General features: G+C 40.0%; 1 protein-coding gene across 1 annotated transcript in view; it reads left to right on the top strand.

Annotated features, from left to right (window-relative positions):
- LOC148115890 (vomeronasal type-2 receptor 26-like) overlaps positions 1–18,520 on the top strand; it is a 29,318-nt gene extending 10,798 nt beyond the window's left edge. The window contains exons 7-9 of the mRNA XM_087885268.1: positions 13,909–14,136; positions 15,066–15,192; positions 17,589–18,520. Of these exons, the coding sequence (XP_087741394.1) occupies positions 13,909–14,136; positions 15,066–15,192; positions 17,589–18,499 (1,266 nt within the window). The 3' untranslated portion in view covers positions 18,500–18,520. The remainder of the gene's footprint in view (positions 1–13,908; positions 14,137–15,065; positions 15,193–17,588) is intronic.
- Positions 18,521–19,825: the final 1,305 nt, after the last annotated feature.

The raw sequence follows: 19,825 nt of genomic DNA, 5'->3' as shown, positions 1-19,825 counted from the left end.
TAATCTGGATAACAAAATACTAAGAATTGAAAAGGATTTAATAAATATTCAAGACAATAGTTTAGAAGTAAAGTCTAAAGAAGAAGCTGGTCACAAAACTTATAATGCAGAAGATATAAAGCAAGGGATTGAAAGAGAAGTTGTAATGATGCAATACAGGCTGACAGAATTTGCGATCAGAATCAGAGGTTTACAGGAAAATAACAGTGATGACCTAAGAAAAATATCTGCTCAAGTTCTGGCTGGGATCTTAAAGGTTCATCCTGAGGAGGTATCCTGTAAAATTGATAAGGCCTATAGAATAAATTCTTGGATTGCAAAGCAAAGGCAACTGCCTAGAGATGTGGTGATTTACTTTACAGACAAAGAAATAAGAAATGATATTGTGCAAAAATCCTTTAATTCCACCTTACAACTGTATGGGAGAAAAATTTGGATATATAAAGAATTGCCGCCTAAGATGTTAAGAGATAGAAAGAAATTTGGACTTTTGGTGACTGAGCTAAGAAAACAAAATATTTTATTCAGGTGGGATGTTCCAGTGGGCATAATATTGAGATATCAAGGAGTAAGATATCAGTTAAATACTGTTGAAAAAGCGGAAGAATTTTACCACAAGGTCCTTAAAAAGCAAAATCAACAAGAGATAGAAACTCAAGAAAAGCAGAAGGAGATGGCAGTAATGAAGAAACAACAAGTCACAGAGGTCTCCACAGATGAGCTGCTTTTGGATTCTCTCTCAGAGGTCTCAACTGGACTATTTAATATAAGAGAGGCGGTTCCGGATTCTAATGTAATGATTTATCAAGCCACAAACCAGCATGGAAGTCAATCAGTTGATATACAATTTACAGAACCAGAAAGATTTAAGCCACAAAAGCAAAACCAACAAGATCAAGTTATAGATCAGTATGAAAACCAAATAGTTGATACACAATCTACAGAAAAGAACTCAGGATGGAGATCCAACCCACAAAGTCAAGAAAAGAAGAAGTAGGTCTCACAAAAACAAAAACTTTTAAACTAAACAACAGTGTAATGCCAGTTATTTATGAGAGGACTGAATATATGAAAAGATAATGGGCAAAGTATTGGTTTATTTTATCCTGAGGAGAGTGACAGATCTCTGCAGTGCTGAACTTTTGGGATGTGAAAAGGGCCTTAAATCGAATGGATTGGAAATATCTTTTTCGTTTTTTGGATTTCTTGATAAATATATTACGTTTATGCTGAGTTACATGGCAAGAGATTTACTGGATTGGGGCACGCAGAAGATCTGGTTCTTACCCTATTATGGTGGTTGGAATTAATAATCTGGATAAAAGACACCTCTATAGACATTATATGGAATATAAATATAAAGTCACTCGGGTGGTTGTTGTGTTTTTTTTTTTTTTTTGCAATATGAAGATATTTGTTATGGATGGGGGCAGATGGTAATTGAAGATTGAAGATACTGAAAATACTGTTGGAATTAGGATGCGATGTTACCCTAACATGGGCGATGGAGTTTATCATCCAGCTGAAAGACATTACAGAAGATATTATATGGATTACAAGCTTAAAGTTTTTTTTTAGGATTTTATTTACATAAGGGAATATTTTTCTAGTTGAGTGGGCAGAAGAATAAAGATATTAATATGGTAGTTTTGTAGGAAAGTGGGTGGAGATAGGTTAGGTTATTGATTGTTTAGTTTAAAGAAAAGGGATATTATGTCTAGAAGTGAATATATGTAAAAGATTTGAGTTAAGAGATATAATGATGGGGGGGAAGGAAATGGGTAGCTGAACTGAATAAATGTTAAATTAGGATTTACTATATAGTCTTATAGTAAGGGTAGATTATGAGCGGAAATCGCTAAATTGGGAGATATAATAATATTATTATGTTAAATTAGGAGTTATTAGATAATGTTATAATAGAATGTCACTTTGAAATGTATAGCATAGTATAGTATAAGGGGGATATGATAATTTTATTAGAAAGAAAGGGTCAGCATATGGAGATGGAGTAAGTGGATGGTAAAGTATGATATAATCTGTTATGAATTTGGGTTTTATTATGAAGAAGTCACAGGGGAAGGGGAGGGTGAGGGGGGGTTAGGGAGGAGAGGGGGGAAAGGGGGGGAAATCTGTATTTGAAAAACTTTTTCAATAAAAAAAATATTTTGGTCTTATCTTTATTGACTTTTAAGCCTGCCACTTTACCAAATTTCTCTATTTCTTCTATTAATTTTAATTCTGTTTCTAGTGGATCTTCTATGAAGAATACAAGGTCGTCAGCAAACGCTTGGACCTTGTACTCTTCTCCTTTAACCTTGAGTCCTTTTATATTTTTATTGAGTCTAATTCTTCTAAGTAAATTTTCTAGAGTTAGAATAAAAAGTAGTGGTGAAAGTGGGCACCCTTGTCGTACTCCTCTACTTATTTCAAAAAAATTTGTTAGTTCCCCATTGACTAAAATCCTTGCTCTCTGTTTTGTATATATGGAAACTATTATCTTTTTGAATTTCTCCCCAAATTTCATATTCTTTATTTGTTGTGTCATGAATCTCCAGTTGACCCGATCAAACGCCTCTTGTGCATCCAGAAAAATCAGGGCTACCTGTTTTTCTGGATGCACCTCATAGTATTCTATTACATTGATCACAGTCCTTATGTTGTTTTTAATTTGTTTTTGTTTTTTTATTATTTAAAAGTTTTACAAAAAGTTTACATATTTCCCCCCCCTTCCCTACCTCAACCTCCCCCCTCCCCCCTCCCCTTCCCAGAACAAATTACAGGGTATAAACTTCAACAATCATAATCAATCCTAATCTAAACAATTATGACATTTCACATCTCTTGTTTCTTCAATTCCCTAATTACCCGCCTAGCTTTATTACTTAAAGACACACTAAATATCTATATAATCATTCATAACCTATCTGCAATTTCTTATTCCGATATTTATTTTGAATATAATCTATCCACCTTCTCCAGTCTCTTAAATATCTTTCATTTGAATGATCCTTCAGGTACGCCGAGATTTTTGCCATTTCCGCTAGATTTATAACTTTCATTGTCCACTCTTGGATTGTAGGTAAATCTTGCTTCTTCCAATATTGTGCCACCAACAGTCTTGCTGCAGTTATTAAATTCAAAATCAATTTAGTCTCTATAACTGTACAATCCGTAACTATACCCAAAAGAAACAGCTGTGGTGTAAATTTCAACCTCTTTTTAAGAATATTTTGTAAAATCCACCAGATTTTAATCCAAAACGCTTTAACCTTTTTACATGTCCACCAAATGTGAAAATAAGTAGCATCCTCACAATTACATCTCCAACATTTTGGTTGTACATTCGGATACATACGAGATAACTTTTTTGGATCTAGATGCCATCTATAAAACATTTTATAAAAGTTCTCCCTTAAATTTTGCGCTTTGGTAAATTTCACATTTGTTACCCATATTTTCTCCCACGTTTCCATCATTATTGGCTGTTCAAAATTCTGCGCCCATTTTATCATACAGTCCTTAACTAGCTCTGTTTCCGAGTCCATCTCTATCAGTATATTATACAATCTTTTTATATGCATTGGGCTTTGATCTCTAATTTGTTTAATTAAATTTTCATCACTTTGTATAACACCAGTTTTCTGGTCTTTTCTCCATCTGGCTTGTAATTGTACATATTGAAACCATGTTTGAATTATTTTCTCCTCTTTCAACACATTCACAGATTTTAATTTTAATATACCTCCCTCCATAATGAGAATATCTTTATACGTAATTACATCCTGTCTACATTCTATACTCGTATTCTCTATTGCGTGCCTGGGTGCTGTCCATATAGATATTTTTTCATTTAACTTATATTGATATTTCTTCCAGACACGCAATAAAGCATTTCTCAGTATATGACTCTTAAATGCTCTGTCCACCCTTTTTTCATACACTAAATAAGCATGCCAACCATAGACCAGATCATACCCTTCAATATTCAATATCCTTCCATTTGTTAAATTAATCCAATCACTAATTGCTGATAAAACAGCTGCTTCATAGTACAATTTTAAATTTGGCATTTTCAGTCCTCCTCTTTCTCGTATGTCCTGCATTATTTTCAATTTTATCCTTGGTTTCTTACCTTGCCATACGAACTTATTAATACCTTTCTGCCACTCTTCCAGGTTGGCATCCTTTTTTAGTATTGGTATCATTTGAAAGAGGAACAAAAACCTAGGCAACACATTCATTTTTATAACTGCTATTCTACCCAGCAAGGACAATTGTAGTTTTTTCCATTTATCCATTTCAACTTGTATTTTATGCCATATCAATTCATAATTATACTTATACAATTTACCATTAGAAGATGCAATATAAACTCCTAAATACTTGATTTTTTTAACTATTTCACATCCCGTTACCCTTTGTAACTCCTCTTTTTGATTAGCTGTCATATTTTTAACTATCATCTTTGTTTTTCCAATGTTTATCTTAAACCCAGATACTTGACCATACTGTTTTATTATATCAATCAAAACCTTTGCTGATTCCACTGGATGAGTTAAGGTCATAACCAAATCATCTGCAAATGCCCGTATCTTATATTCATAATCTCTAACTTTGATTCCCTTTATCCCATCTGCATTACGTATTTTATTTAACAGCAACTCCAAAGTTAATATAAATAATAATGGCGATAAGGGACATCCCTGCCTCGTGCCTTTTTCAATTTTAAAAGTTTCTGTCAAACTGCCATTAATAATTATCGGAGCTGTCTGTTCCTGATATATTGCTTTTATGGACTGCATAAAGCAATTCCCAAATTGCATCCTATTGACCACTCTCAATAAAAATTGCCAATCTAATCGATCAAAAGCTTTTTCCGCATCCAGAAATATAAGCACCACAGGGATTTGGTTATTCCTTTCCAAATGTTCCAATATGTCAACAATTTGTCTTACATTATTTTTCATTTGTCTACCTTGTATAAAACCAGTTTGGTCAGCATGAATCGTCTTCTGCATTACTAGCATTAACCTATTTGCCAATATCTTAGCAAATATTTTATAATCTGTATTCAATAAGGATATAGGTCTATAATTTTTGGGTTGTGTCAAATCTTGATCTTCTTTTGGAATTAACAAAATAAAAGCTGTTTTCCATGAAGGTGGTACCCCTTCACCCAGCTGAATTCTATTGAATAATTCTTTAAGAGGTAAAATCATCTCCAATTGTAAATATTTATAGTACACAGCTGTTAATCCATCCGTACCAGGAGCCTTACCAGTTTTTAACTGTTTAATTGTTGAGAGGATCTCCTCCTCTGTTATTAATTGGTTTAACCGTTCTCTTTGTTCCTCTGTAACTATTGGAATATTCTGTCTATCCAGATATGTCTCTACCTCTGCACCTTGTATTTTGTCTGCAGTATACAATCTTGCATAAAATTCTAAAAATGCCTTTTTAATCATATTTTGGTGATACAGCTCTCTACCTTTATACTCTATTTTCTCTATGGTACGAGATTTTTGTTTTTTCCTCAGCATGTATGCCAACCATCTACCTGGTTTATTTGCATTACAAAAAGTATTATGTTTAGCATATTGTAGATTGGTTGCCACTTGGTCTGAAAGCATCATATTAAATTGCCCACGTAATAAACTGATCTCTTCTTTAATTTTCTTATCCCCTGGGTTATCAATTAACACCCTTTCTTTTTTCTTAATCTCTTCTTCTAATTCCCTCCTTTTCTCCACTTGTTTACGCCTATAAGCATTATTCATATTTATCAGAACTCCTCTCATATATGCTTTACTAGCATCCCATACCATATCCATAGATGTTCCCTTGTTCATATTAAAAACAAAAAATTCCTTCATTAGTTTTTTACATTCTATTACATTTTTCTCATATCTGAAAAGGTTTTCATTTAACCGGCAAGATCTCCTAACTCTTTCCCCACACTCCAGTTCCATCCAAACTGGGCTGTGATCAGTTAAAATTCTGGGACAAATCTTTATCTTCTTTACCCTGGGAAAAAAATCATTTGTAATTAATATAAAATCAATTCTTGAAAAGGATTGATGTCTATCTGAAAAAAATGTAAAATCTTGTTCTCTATAATTCCTTTCATGCCAAATGTCTCTTAATTCCATATCCTCCATCATATCAAAAAAAGTCTTAGGCAGTCTAGATCGCAATTTGGTAGTTTGTACTATTCTTTTCTTATCAATACTAGGGTCTAACACTCCGTTCCAATCTCCCATCAGTATACATGAATTATAATCCCAATGTAATAATTTTGTATGTATCAATTTATAAAATTTCTCTTGCTGTTGATTGGGAGCATATATCCCCAATAAGAGTGTTTTCTTTCCTTCTATCATTATCTCAATTGCCAGAAATCTTCCTTGTTGATCTGCCTCAACTAATTTAGCCATCAAATCTCTTTTCAAGTAAATCACTATTCCATTCTTTTTTTCCGGGGCTGATGCAGCAAAATGTGTTCCCAATTTTGTATTTATTAAATATTTTTGGTCAGTTGTCCTTATATGTGTTTCCTGCAGGCATATTATTTCATTTTTAAATTGTCTCAAATGGTGAAATATTTTCTTCCTTTTTTGTGGTGAGTTTAAACCGTTAACATTCCAGGTTAAGAACCTAGAAGCCATCCTCAGAATCTCGAAGCTTGATGAGTTAACAAGCCTGTAACAACTTTCTTCTTAAGTTTCACTTTCGTCTCTTTGTCTTAACGAGCCAGCGCCATCTTCCCCTCCCTTTCCACTCCAGCTCCGCTCTTATAGGCTCGAAAAGAAACGATGTTCAAAGGAATTAAAGTGTAAGTACTTGCAATTATGTAGTCTCCTGTTTTTGTTCTGCCTGCTTCAATTTTCTCTTTGTATCAATTAAAAGCAGGGGCGGACGTGGCGTTTTGCTCTGCCTTCTGGCAGAGGCGTCCCGGCTTTGGAGCTTTTCCCAGGTTCTTGGGGAGCTCGCACTTTTCGAGCCCCAGAATTAATTCTAGGGCTCTTATGGAGCTCTACCCTGCACCTGGCTGCTCACTTCCCCCTCTTCTCCCGGGGGGGAAGGTTCTTCGCCGCTAGACAGCTGATTTTTTGCTGTTCTAGCGGCTAACAAAGTCGCGGGGCTAGCGCTCACCCAGGGAGCGTCCTCAACGTCCTACGGAGCCTCCGGAAAAGCCGTTGTTTTTAATTTGTCTTGCCGGCAGGAATCCATTCTGGTCCGAATGTATTCTATGGTTTAGTATTATCTTTAATCTGTTTGCCATCAAGTTCATAAAAATCTTATAATCGGAATTTAGTAAAGAAATTGGCCTATAATTTTTTATCTTTCTTGTATCTGCCCCTTCCTTCGGCATTAGCGAGATATATGCCTCCCTCCAAGAGTCTGGCAGCTTTGCCTCTCTCAGTGCCTCATTGTAAACCTCCAATAATATCCAATTTAGTGATTCCCCTAATCCTTTATATAATTCTATTGGTAACCCATCTGTTCTCGGAGTTTTATTGTTTTTTTGTTTCCTAATTGTTGCCTGTAGTTCCTCTATAGTAATCTCTCTATTGAATATCTCTTCCTCTTCTTCAGTTACTACTGGCATTCCCTCCTCTTTTAAATATTGATCTATTTCCTCTGTTGGCACCTTATCCTGTGTGTATAAATATTGAAAAAATTGGGTTACTATCTCTTTCTTCTTTTCTAGATTCTAACATAACTTACCCTCTTTATCCTGCAGTTGATGAATTGTTCGTATCCTCCTCTTTCATATATATATATATATATATATATATATATATATATATTTGTTTTCGTATTTGTCGATTTTCACGGGTACAGGTATGCAAGTCTTGGCGTATTCAGGTTATATATATATATATATATATATATATATATATATATATATATATATATATATATATATATATATATATATATATATATATATATATATATATGGTTTCTGAGGTTTTCGCGGGTGTTTGTATGTAGGTCTTTGGTTATTTGGGTTTTCTCCCGCGTAAAATTGGAAGTGTCTTGGCAATGTTTCGACGAAGTCTCATTCGTCATATATATGCATATTCTTTCTAGCCAGGTTTTACCTACGTAAACTTAGTTGTTCTACAACCCTAGGTTCTGTGAAATCTCATTCACAAGTTTCTGGGCTTTTTTTTTTTTTTTGCTGACAAACTGCAACTCTGTGTTGCTCTCTGGGAGACTCAGATAGCTATTTCTGCCTTTTAAGGCGTCGTCAGTGAGCCACACCCACTTCTCAGATATCCTTCCTGTAAAGGTACAATGTATCTTCACAGAACCTAGGGTTGTAGAACAACTAAGTTTAAATAGGTAAAACCTGGCTAGAAAGAATATGCACATAAAAGCCTACGAAAAAGAAAAAAGATATATATATCTTTATATATATAAAAGAGGCGATAGACATCACAATCTCCGGAACATTTAAAAGTTTAAAATTTTTTATTTTAAAACTTGTGCTAAGCTTTTGTCGGCCCCTACCAACTTCGTCAGTGTATAAAATCCCCATTGAGGAGCTGCTTGCTTTTATGTGACGCTGATCAAGTTAGTCATTGCGCGTGTAACAGGCCCACACCCTTGCCTTCTCCCTGTAATTATCTTTTTTTTCTGCCTTAATCATTTTTTATTTAAAATAAAAAATTTTCCACTTTTAAACGTTCCGGAGATCGTGATGTCTATCACCTCTTCTATAACTATACCTGGAACTCGCATCTTATATATAAAGTGTTTTTCTATCGAGACACCTGGTCTACCCCAACATGGGGGAGGGGGCGTTCTGCTCCCATTTGCCTTTCAGATCCAATCCAGGAGCCCTCAAGCAGTCGCATTCACGACAAATCATTTTATACCAAATTTATATTTTGCTGATAAAGAAATGAAGGGAGACTAGTATAGAGCTATTTCAAGCTTTTTAGCTTTCATCAGCTGGCCATATCCTTACAAACTTGGATTCCTGCATGTTAGGCAGTTGAATTAACCTTCTGAGCCACAACTTATATATATTAATTATACCAAATTTATATTTTTGCTGATAAAGAAATAAAGGGAGACTAGCTGATGAGAGCTAAATAGCTTGAAATAGATCTATACTAGTCTACCTTTTAAAAATATAAATTTGGTATAAAATGGTTTGTCGTGAACGTGGCTGCTTGAGGGCTTCTGGATTGGAGCTGAAAGGCGAAAGGATATACTGGTTGTATCAGTACCTTTTTAAATATATATAATGTTATACATCCTAACTACGACCATTTTTCTCTTAATCATACAGTATAGTCCGTAGAAAAAAAAGAAACTTGATATTATATATCATACTTATATCTATTGTTTCCATAGTTATAACATAATTCTCTATACATTTAGCACTCTTATATATTTTAATTTGCAGTTATGTACAGTCAAATAATAATATTGCTTGCAATACATATTCTTCTATATAGTTTTATACCTGTATTTGTTTCTCGCTTATTGACCCTCTTTCATCATGAATTTTCTAAGCTTTGCATCTATTATCTAGCCAATAGGCCCCATATTAAGTAATAGGCTGTTTCTCCTTTGTCTTTAATTTCCATCGTTAACCTGTCCATGTTGGCACATTCTAATATTTACTTTATTACCATTTCTTCTGTTGGTATACCTCCATTTTTCCAATTTTGTCCATACGTAATTCCGTTGCTGCTGTTATTACATGTAACATTAAATATTGAATTACTCTTTCTTTTTACATTTGGCCTCCAGCATTGCTGAATGGCAAATTATACCTTGACTATGTTGTCACACACCACTACAATTATTTTATTCCATGTATTTTACTTCATGTGCTTTGAGCTTTTCTTTCTTCAGATGCTAGAATTTGATGCTTGTGGAAAGGGATTTTGGATTATCTCCCAATTTATTATAATGTAACACAACATTGTATTTAATATTACAATTATCAGTGTATATTCTTGTAAAATCACCTGAAGAGTGCCAGAATCAATAGTCAAGCTTTCCCTCAGAATCAGTGTTCAAGCTTTCTTCAGATAATGAGCAGATGGAAGAGTCAATTATAAATAGGTCACAGGGGAGGGGTGGGGGGGTAGCGGTTATCATTAAAGAAGGTCTGAGACCGAGGGAGGCCACTGTTCCTCAGACGGCCGGCTGTGAATCCCTTTTGTGAAATGGGGTCATGGGGTTCAGATGGGTTTGCTGATCACGTACCTGGCTCCCTGCCACGTGGCAACAGCCCTGCCCGAGCTACTCAACGTCATCGCCGCGGTGGCGGTTGATACCCCTAAGCTTATGGTTATGGGGGATTTCAACCTGCCGTCCGTGGGTGAGACGTCAGAGATGGCTCGGGAGTTCATGGCTTCCATGACAGCTATGGACCTGACCCAGTTAATTCATGGCCCTACCCACACAGGGGGAAACACGCTGGATCTGGTTTTTGTCTCTGGACAGTGGTTGAGGGATCTTGATATAGGGGATATAGTTACTGAACCCTTGTCATGGTCAGATCACTCTCTCCTTCGTCTCGACTTTCGAACCGCTGCACCCCGCCGCAGGGAGGCGGAGCCGGTCAGATGGTTCCGCCCCAGGCGCCTGATGGAACCTGACAGATTCCAGACGGAGCTTGGGCCATTTCCTGAGGTTCTGGCACACGCCTCGACTGGAGACCTGGTGGCCGCCTGGGATAGGGCGGCTGCTGGTGCTCTGGATCGGGTCGTGCCTTCGCGGCCTCTGACCCGGCGCCGATCTCAATTGGCTCCTTGGTTTACCGAGGAGCTGAGGGAGTTGAAGCGCCGGAAAAGACGCCTAGAGAGTAGTTGGAGGGCCAGTCTTCTTGAATCTGACCGGACACTAGTAAGATCCCACATTAGGAATTACTTAGTGGCGATAAAAGCAGCGAAATGTAGTTATTTTGCTGCTCTTATTGCGTCATCAGATAATCGCCCGGCCGCCCTCTTTAGGGTGACCCGCTCCCTGCTCCACCAGGAAGCGCGGGAGGACCCCTTGGAGGGTAGAGCCGAGGATTTTGTTCAGTATCTGTATGACAAAATCACTCAGATTCGGGAAGATTTGGACTCCGACTGGGTAGTCTCAGGGGGAGAGACAGGGGCAGGTCTTGAGAATGTTATCTGGGATGAGTTTGATCCTGTGACCCCTGAGGACGTGGACAGGATTCTGGGTAGACTGAACGCGACCACTTGTTTATTGGACCCGTGTCCTTCCTGGTTAGTACTGGCTTCCCGGGAAGTGACACGAGGCTGGCTCCAGGGGATTATAAACGCTTCGCTGAGTGAGGGTGACTTTCCCGCCGCCTTGAAAGAGGCGGTGGTGAGGCCTCTCCTCAAGAAGCCTTCCCTGGACCCGGCAATGTTGGTAAATTATCGTCCGGTCTCCAATCTTCGCTTTGTTGTGAAGGTTGTTGAGAGTGTGGTCGCGCAACAGCTCCCCCAGCACCTGGATGAAACGACGTATCTGGATCCGTTCCAGTCGGGCTTCAGGCCCGGGTACAGCACGGAAACGGCATTGGTCGCGTTGGTTGATGATCTCTGGAGGGCTCGGGACAGGGGGTGCTCCTCTGTCCTGGTCCTGTTAGATCTCTCAGCGGCTTTTGATACCATCGACCATGGTATCATGCTGCACCGGTTGGAAGAGTTGGGGGTGGGAGGCACTGTGTTGCGGTGGTTCTCCTCCTTTCTCTCTGACCGGTCGCAGTCTGTGTTGACAGGGGGACAGAGGTCGACCCCGAGGCCCCTCATATGTGGGGTGCCGCAAGGGTCGGTCCTCTCGCCTCTCCTGTTCAACATTTATGTGAAGCCGCTGGGCGAGATCATCCGTGGTTTCGGGGTGGAGTACCATCAGTACGCTGACGACACCCAGCTGTACATCTCCACCCCGGATCACCCCAACGATGCCCTTGAAGTGATGTCCCGGTGCCTGGAGGCCGTACGGATCTGGATGGGGAGGAACAGGCTCAGGCTCAACCCATCCAAGACTGAGTGGCTGTGGTTTCCGACGTCCCGATATAGTCAGTTGACGCCATCACTGACTATTGGGGGCGAATCATTGGCCCCCACGGAGAGGGCTCGCAACTTGGGCGTCCTCCTGGACTCACGGCTGTCTTTAGAAGAGCACTTGACGGCCGTGACCGGGAGGATTTTTCATCAGGTTCGCCTGATTCGCCAGTTGCGTCCCTTTCTGGATCGGGACTCTTTACGCACGGTCACTCATGCCCTTGTCACCTCCCGCCTGGACTATTGCAACGCTCTCTACATGGGGCTCCCCTTGAGGAGCACCCGGAGGCTCCAACTGGCGCAGAGTGCGGCCGCGCGGGTGGTAATGGGAGCGACATGGCGTTCCCATGTAACACCTCTCCTACGCGAGCTGCACTGGCTCCCGGTGGTCTTCCGGGTGCGCTTCAAGGTTTTGGTTACCACCTTTAAAGCGCTCCATGGCTTAGGACCCGGGTACTTGCGGGACCGCCTACTACCACCAATAGCCTCCCACCGGCCGGTACGCTCCCATAGAGAGGGGCTCCTCCGGGTGCCGTCAGCCAAACAATGCCGACTGGCGGCCCCCAGGGGGAGAGCCTTCTCTGTGGGGGCACCTACTATCTGGAACGAGCTCCCCCCAGAGATACGGAGGATCCCGGATCTGCGCACCTTCCGCCGCGCCTTAAAGACCTTACTATTTCACCAGGCCGGCCTGGCCTAATTTTCCCCCTCTTTTATAAAAGATTTTTAAAATTTTAAATATTTTTTAGTATTTATATATTCAATTTTAAATTGGTTTTAAAAGTTTGGGGTTTTAAATTTGTCGGGGCCAAAATTATTTAATTTGATTTTATTCTATTTTTTAAATTTTGTATTGTATGTGTTTTTATTGTTTGGCTGTGCACCGCCCTGAGTCCTTCGGGAGTAGGGCGGTATAGAAATCTAATAAATAATAATAATAATAATAATAAAAATATTGACATTTGCTTCCCAATTTCCTAAAGCCAATTCATAACACAGGAAATTTATAAGAAGAGATTAGATAACCATTTGTCTGAAGTAGTGTAGGATTTCCTGCCTAAGCAGGAGGTTGGACTAGACAACCTCCAAGGTCCCTTCCAACTTTGTTAAATTATTATTATAATTATTAAATTATTATATTTCCAGGACTGAGTTGTACAAACTGATGCTGTGTCTTCTACAATAAGGAGACATTTTCTGACAGTGTGAAAATCAACCAATAGAATAGCTTGCCTTCAGAAGTTGTGGGAACTTCATCATTGGAAGCCTTCAAGAAGAGATTGGACTGCCATTTGTCAGAAATGGTGTAGGGTCTCCTGCTTGGGCAGGGGTTTGGACTAGATGACCTACAAGGTCCCTTCTAACTCTGTTAATCTATCTCTCTTGTGGAATCAAAACACAGGACCCAAAATAAATAATCAAGGCTCACTGCGGTGTTTGTTATTCAATGTGCACAGGAGAAACTCTCCAAATAATGTTAAGATAAATCTCTGTAGACAAAACGATGTATCTATAACTATGCAGGACATCTCAGGGAGGAAGGGAAAATTCATGGATAAGCAACAGATAATGTAAGCAAATATATTTGTAGGTAATGGATTTCCCTTCTCCTGCCCTTCTGCCATCTGCTTATCTTCAAGAGAACTAACGGGAGAAATAAAACAAGAAAACAAGAAAATGTGGGCTAGTTGGGAATGCCAGATGTTGGAAAGAAAACATCCGCCATTGGTACCTGAAGGACAAATCTATGCAGATTGTCCTGAGAAGAAAACAGGCTGCAGCTCAATAAGCCAAATTCCTTATATCTCTGTACATCAACTTGTTTAGATGATTCTATTTGTGTAAAAACCTCTTTCCTTATATTCTGTAGCTTCACCATTTCCTGAAGAATCCTCAGATCTACAACAAAACCATAGAAGGAATGTATTTGGATAGAAATGGAGATTTGATGGCTGACTTTGACATTGTGAGCTGGGTGTTGTTTCCTAATAAGTCGACCACCAGAGTGAAATTTGGGAGTCTAGACAGAGGAGGAACCATTGGAGTCAAATTCAGCATCAACAAGGAAGCCATCACGAGCCCTCAGTGGCTCAATCAGGTAGAGGAAGAGGTGTTCCATCTCTTTAGTTTTGTCCATCATCTCAATAAGTGTTCCCCTCCATCCCAAACAATATGTAAATCTGACTGCCTTCAAATTCATGCTTCAGAATTATATTCTTTCATTTATAACCAGCAAAGGAAAAGATGCTTCATGACTTATACAATAGAAGACTTTGGTCTATGGGAAAAAAATGTGGGGATGGAGGGAAATGGAAGCAGGATTTAAGAGGAGGGGAGAATTAAAATCAATTGAGTTACACATGTTCATTTGGACATGTATACATTCAAGAATTTCACCTTATTTGGTAGAATATTGAAGAATTTCAGAATTCTAATTTCTCCTCCATATGATCTGTTTTTCCTAAAGTTTCTCTGACAGCCTTCCAGAGACAGTCCTCCAAAATGGAAGCATGTCTGACTATCATGCTTCCAGTTTCAAGAGTAACTTTCTAGAAAATTCTCTGGAATGGCCACCACAACATGGCCCAGAGGAGAAACAGAATGGTCCACTTCTAGTCCATTTTGCACATACCTCTTTTGTTGGTCCCTGTAAGGTCCTGCCTCTCCAGTCCTCTCAAGAAAGCAGTACTCATGAAACAAAAGCCATTTCAAAAGGAAACTTTTATTGGAAGATTGTGATAGCAAGAGATCCAGGCAGGAATTAAGTTTCCCACTCAAAACAGTAAAGTGCAGACAGAGCCCCTCCCAAAGCCCAATACATCACCAAGCCAATCTCGAAGTGTAAAGATATTATGAGATATTCAGGCTGAGGAGGTGATAAATGCTGGTCTCCAAGGCAACGCTGCTGCTCTTCTCTGGAGACAAGATAAGCTATGGGACCTGACAATCCCATTCCAACACTATAATTCATTTCATAACTAATCAGTTTTGCAGATGCTTCTGAATGCAAATTCTGTTCACTTTCAGCCCTTGCCTCACTCCCAGTGTGTGGAGCCTTGTCAACCTGGCTATTTCAAGGTGGTCCAGGAAGGAAAACCAATCTGTTGCTACAACTGCGTCCCTTGTGCAGAAGGGAGCATTTCCACCCAAGAAGGTGGGTGAATGGGAATCAAAACAGTTCTTGGGATAGGAGCAAACGTTCCTGCAGATCTTTTCTAAGAAGATATTTCTAATATCTTCTAAGTATTGGGGGCGGTGGAGTATTAATTTAACTATCAGAATTAATTTCACCAAGGATATAACAATAATATGAGCTGGGAAAATTCATTGGAATGAGAGTTAAGTGTAGAAGAAGCCAAGCAGCTATCAAGAAGCATATGTGACTTTGTGAAGGATCAGTTGAAGTGACATGAAGCAGCCCGTTGTTTCACCATGACAAACAGAATGATGTTGCTTCTACAGTATGAAGCTCTCCATTGAGATAAATTAATCTCCAATGTCAGGGTTCCAAGTAACACCCCCAATGAAAGAAAACTCCGAGGCTTGACTTTCCCCAAAGTTACATGTTATTGAAGATGTCATATTGGCACATCTGGGAAAACCCAAATCTGAAAGCTTCCAGGTTTTCCTCACCCAAAGGAAAGTTCTAGTCCCTGCCCAACACCCACAAGTCCATCACATGGCCCAATCCAAACACCATGCTGACTGGAAATGCCTCCCGGTTCTAACCCTCCAGGTGCAGGGCAAGATGTCCTTGAGTTTCTGAGAAAGGAATGTTATTATGACTACCTGTATATATCACCCATGCTCCATGCAATCCCCCCATTACAGTTTCCCACAGTAGTAAATGTGGCAGGCCTGAAGATGCAATGAAAAAGATGGCTTCCAGGCCTGACAGCCAACTCACACAGGACCTAGTCAGTAATCTTGCCATCTCCTCCATTCCAGGGTGGACTCGGGATAGACACATTTCTGCCTAACCATTTTCTCCAAAGTATCCAAGGAGTAGGCAGGCATGTTCTGTGTTCCCTGTGGAGCAGCTATTTGGGGGAATACATTGCTAACGGAGAGGAACCTCTCCTCATTATGGTGATTAGAGAGAAAGGTCAAACCAGACAACTTTATCTGCCCCTTTTAATCATAACCATTTGGATTTGGTGGGACAAAATGAAAGCAAAAATAGTTGAACAATATTATCACTGAATTTCAATTTTATCTTCCAATTAATGGGTAAAGGGACAAATCAAACTCCATTTTGGAAACCAGAAAATTCCAACCTTTTCAAATTTGCTAGTCCTAGTCCATTAGAAACCTTCCTACATGATGTAGCTCAGGGGTGTCAAAACTCAAGGCCCATGGGTTGCATCCGGCCTACAATGTGGCAGGATCCGGCCCATGGGGCCATCCTGGTCTACCCAATGAGAAGAAGAAATCTCAGGCTAGCATGGCTTCCCAGTGCGAAGAGGAAAGATCGGGCCAGCGTGGCTTCAGCCTGGTCTACCCAATGTGAAGAGGAAACATGCTAGCAGATTGGGGAGTGGTGTCAAGCTGGCCACACCCACCCAATTGGCCACACCCAGCCAGCCACGCCTGACACCCCCCCCAAGGTCAACCATAGCCCTGATGCGACCCTCAATGAAATTAAGTTTGACACCCCTGATGTAGATGGTTGTCCCTTCTCCTTTTGCTTCCTAGAATTGTCTCCTCTCAAATTCTGCCCCTAATTTAGCTACATTTTATCAACTGGAGACACATACTAATGCAAAGAAGCACAGGTATACACATACTCCTAATTTTTTCTCTCTGCCTCCCATTCCCTGCAGATGAATACACACACAAATTCAGTTGTGGGCTTCCTAATTTCAAACTCTAACTCCCATCCTATAAATTAATGGTAAATATTAACGTTCTGTCCCTGTTCCCCACACAGGCAAACACACAACCAGACACGCCTGCCAAGATTTTATTAAGCAATCCGACTAGAAACCCTTGCAGATAAGAGTTTTGGCAGTAAACTGCAAAATGCCTGCCAAGTCAGTTTTCACTCACAGTCAGCAAGAGAGAGAGTTTCTCCTCAGTCCAATTCAGTAGCAAAAAGTAATCCACGAAGCAAGAATTGACCAGGGTCCAATCCAGATTCCAGGTAACGCGATGTGACTCTCAGGTTTTTAACTTTGACCATCACAAAGCCTGAAGAGCAATCACACCCCCTTTTATTCCTTGTGGGGTGTGGCTCAGTGACTCAGCTCAATCTCTGGCCCTCCCACGCCTCTTTCGTTGCTGCGCACGCTTCTCCCTCCGACGCTGCCTGGGATCAAGCCAGGATTCATCATCCTCGCTCCCTATCTGTTGTTGTTCCGATATGCTTTCCTCCTGGCATATCCCAGGCTGTTCCTCTTGGCCTTCAGATGGAACCTGAGGCATTGCCAGAGAGGAGGGTGCTGGAGAGGGAGGCCTTATCAGTTCCTCCCCATCACCTTCTGAGTCCTCTTCCTCTGTTAGGACAGGCTCGGGAGTCGGGGTCACAACAATTACATTTTTCCTCTATAGATGCAGACCACTGCACCAGATGTCCAGACAATCAGTATCAGAACAAGCATCGAGATCAATGTATCTTCAAAATTGTCACTTTTTTGTCCCATCAAGAGTATTTGGGAATTATTCTTACTTTCTTTGCCCTATTCCTGATCTTAACCACAGTTTTAGTCTTGGGAATCTTCATTAAATTCCAAGAAACTCCAATTGTCAAAGCCAACAACCGGGACCTCTCCTATATTCTCCTGGTCTCCCTTCTTCTTTGCTTCTTGACTTCCTTTCTCTTCATTGGTCAGCCAAGGAGAACCACCTGCCTTCTCCGACAAACAATTTTCAGCATCATCTTCTCCATTGCCGTGTCTTCCGTCTTGGCCAAAACAATCATGGTGGTACTGGCCTTCCTGGCCACAAAGCCAGGAAACAGAGTGAGAGAGTGGCTGGGCAAGAGTCTGACCAACACCATCATCATTTCTTGTTCCAGTGTCCAGGTTGTCATTTGTTTCACCTGGTTAGGAGTCTTTCCTTCATTCCCTGATTCTGACATGTATTCCCAGCCTAGAGAGATTGTTCTGCAATGCAATGAAGGCTCTGTCACTATGTTTTATGTTGCCCTTGGTTACATGGGTTTTCAGGCTGCCATTTGCTTCATAGTGGCTTTCCTGGCCAGGAATCTTCCTGGGTCCTTCAACGAAGCCAAGCTGATCACCTTCAGCATGCTGGTCTTTTGCAGTGTCTGGATCTCCTTTGTGCCTACCTATCTCAGCACCAAAGGGAAATTCACGGTTGCTGTGCAGGTCTTCTCCATCTTGGCTTCCAGTGCTGGGCTGCTGGGTTGCATCTTCATCCCTAAGTGTTACATCATTTTGCTGAGGCCAGATCTGAATACAAAGGAACAACTGATGTTCAAAAGTGAAGTAAAACAGTGATGCTGATGGATGTTCTGGGGATATAATTCTCACCCAATCAGGGGTGGGTTCTAAAATTTTTTACTACCAGTTCTGTGGGCATGTCTTATTTTGTGGGCGTGGCTTGATTGTCATGTGACAGTTATTTAGGGTTTAGCAGAGTACTGGTCTACCAGGCTTTTAACTGCTTGCAGAGCTGTACCAATCTACCCATTTATTTTTGCAGGCACTGATCTACTCATGTATTTTTGCAGGCACTGGTCTACCCATTTATTTTTGCAGGCACCGGTCTACTCATTTGTTTTCTTTTAACACTGATCAGCTGTAGGGCAGCCCTTTGAAGCCCCGCGGCAAGAGTTTAAACAGTTTTTTTTTCCCCCTAGCTATTAGCTGGGACCCAGGAGGCAGCAATAGATTGAGGGTGGAGCCAAATAAAAGATAAGAATAATGCGGGGGAGGGGGGCAGAACTGGTTCGGTGACATCATATCGTCACCGCTACTGGCTCGGCGGAACCAGGCGGAACCGGGAGGAATCTACCACTGCACCCAATATAATTCTCACCCATTTTCAGGAGAAAACACTATCAGGCTGCTTTTTGAAGTGATCTCCTGCTTAAGCCTAATTTCCATGTTTTTATGTTTCTGTGTCTGGTAGTGTTATTTAGCATTTTGGGCTACATTATCAGCCTTAAAGTGAGGATGTTATTAGAATTTTAGTCTGGCAGTGTTGACCTCCTTTCAGATTTTAGGAAAGCATGTTTTTCTTCTGTTTTTTTCATGGGGAAAAAACAGCCTTTTCAAAACTGAATCTTAGTCAATGTATTCTGAAAGTAATTGAATATACTTGCAAGTTTTAAGTAAAATACTAATCCATTTTGGAAAGAGCATGATGTAACCCATACATTTACCCCATGTGGAAAGTAATCTCTAATCAATGTTTTCTATTGTTCACTTGTCAAATGTAATAAATGTCTTTCGTTCTTTCATTGGTTTATTTCTGATGTATCACATGTACCAAATTTTTGTATCATTTGTTTCTGTACCCTATTAAAGGACTTGGACTTCCCCCATTCCATAAATGCTTTTCATTTTTTCACTTTTCATTGTTGGGATGGCATGGTATAAAGGAACTAAAATACAAGTGTATTTTAGAAGACATAAAATATGTGAAGCCTTATGGTTGAGTTGGGAGAGGGTTAAAAAAGGTTAAAGAAGGTTAAAAAAAATCACTACTTGAAGATACCAGTCTGGGTATCTACAATCGAAGCATTCTCATATCCAGTGGTGTTTAAAGGGAAACAAATTATAAGATATAAGGAATTATTGGATGAAAAGGGTGAACTTAAA

This window comes from Pantherophis guttatus, chromosome 2, assembly GCF_059756535.1.
Source record: "Pantherophis guttatus breed Tessera chromosome 2, ASM5975653v1, whole genome shotgun sequence".
Taxonomy (NCBI): Eukaryota; Metazoa; Chordata; class Lepidosauria; order Squamata; family Colubridae; genus Pantherophis; species Pantherophis guttatus.
The sequence above is the reverse complement of the archived record's forward strand: the minus strand, read 5'-3'. Positions and strand labels throughout refer to the sequence as shown.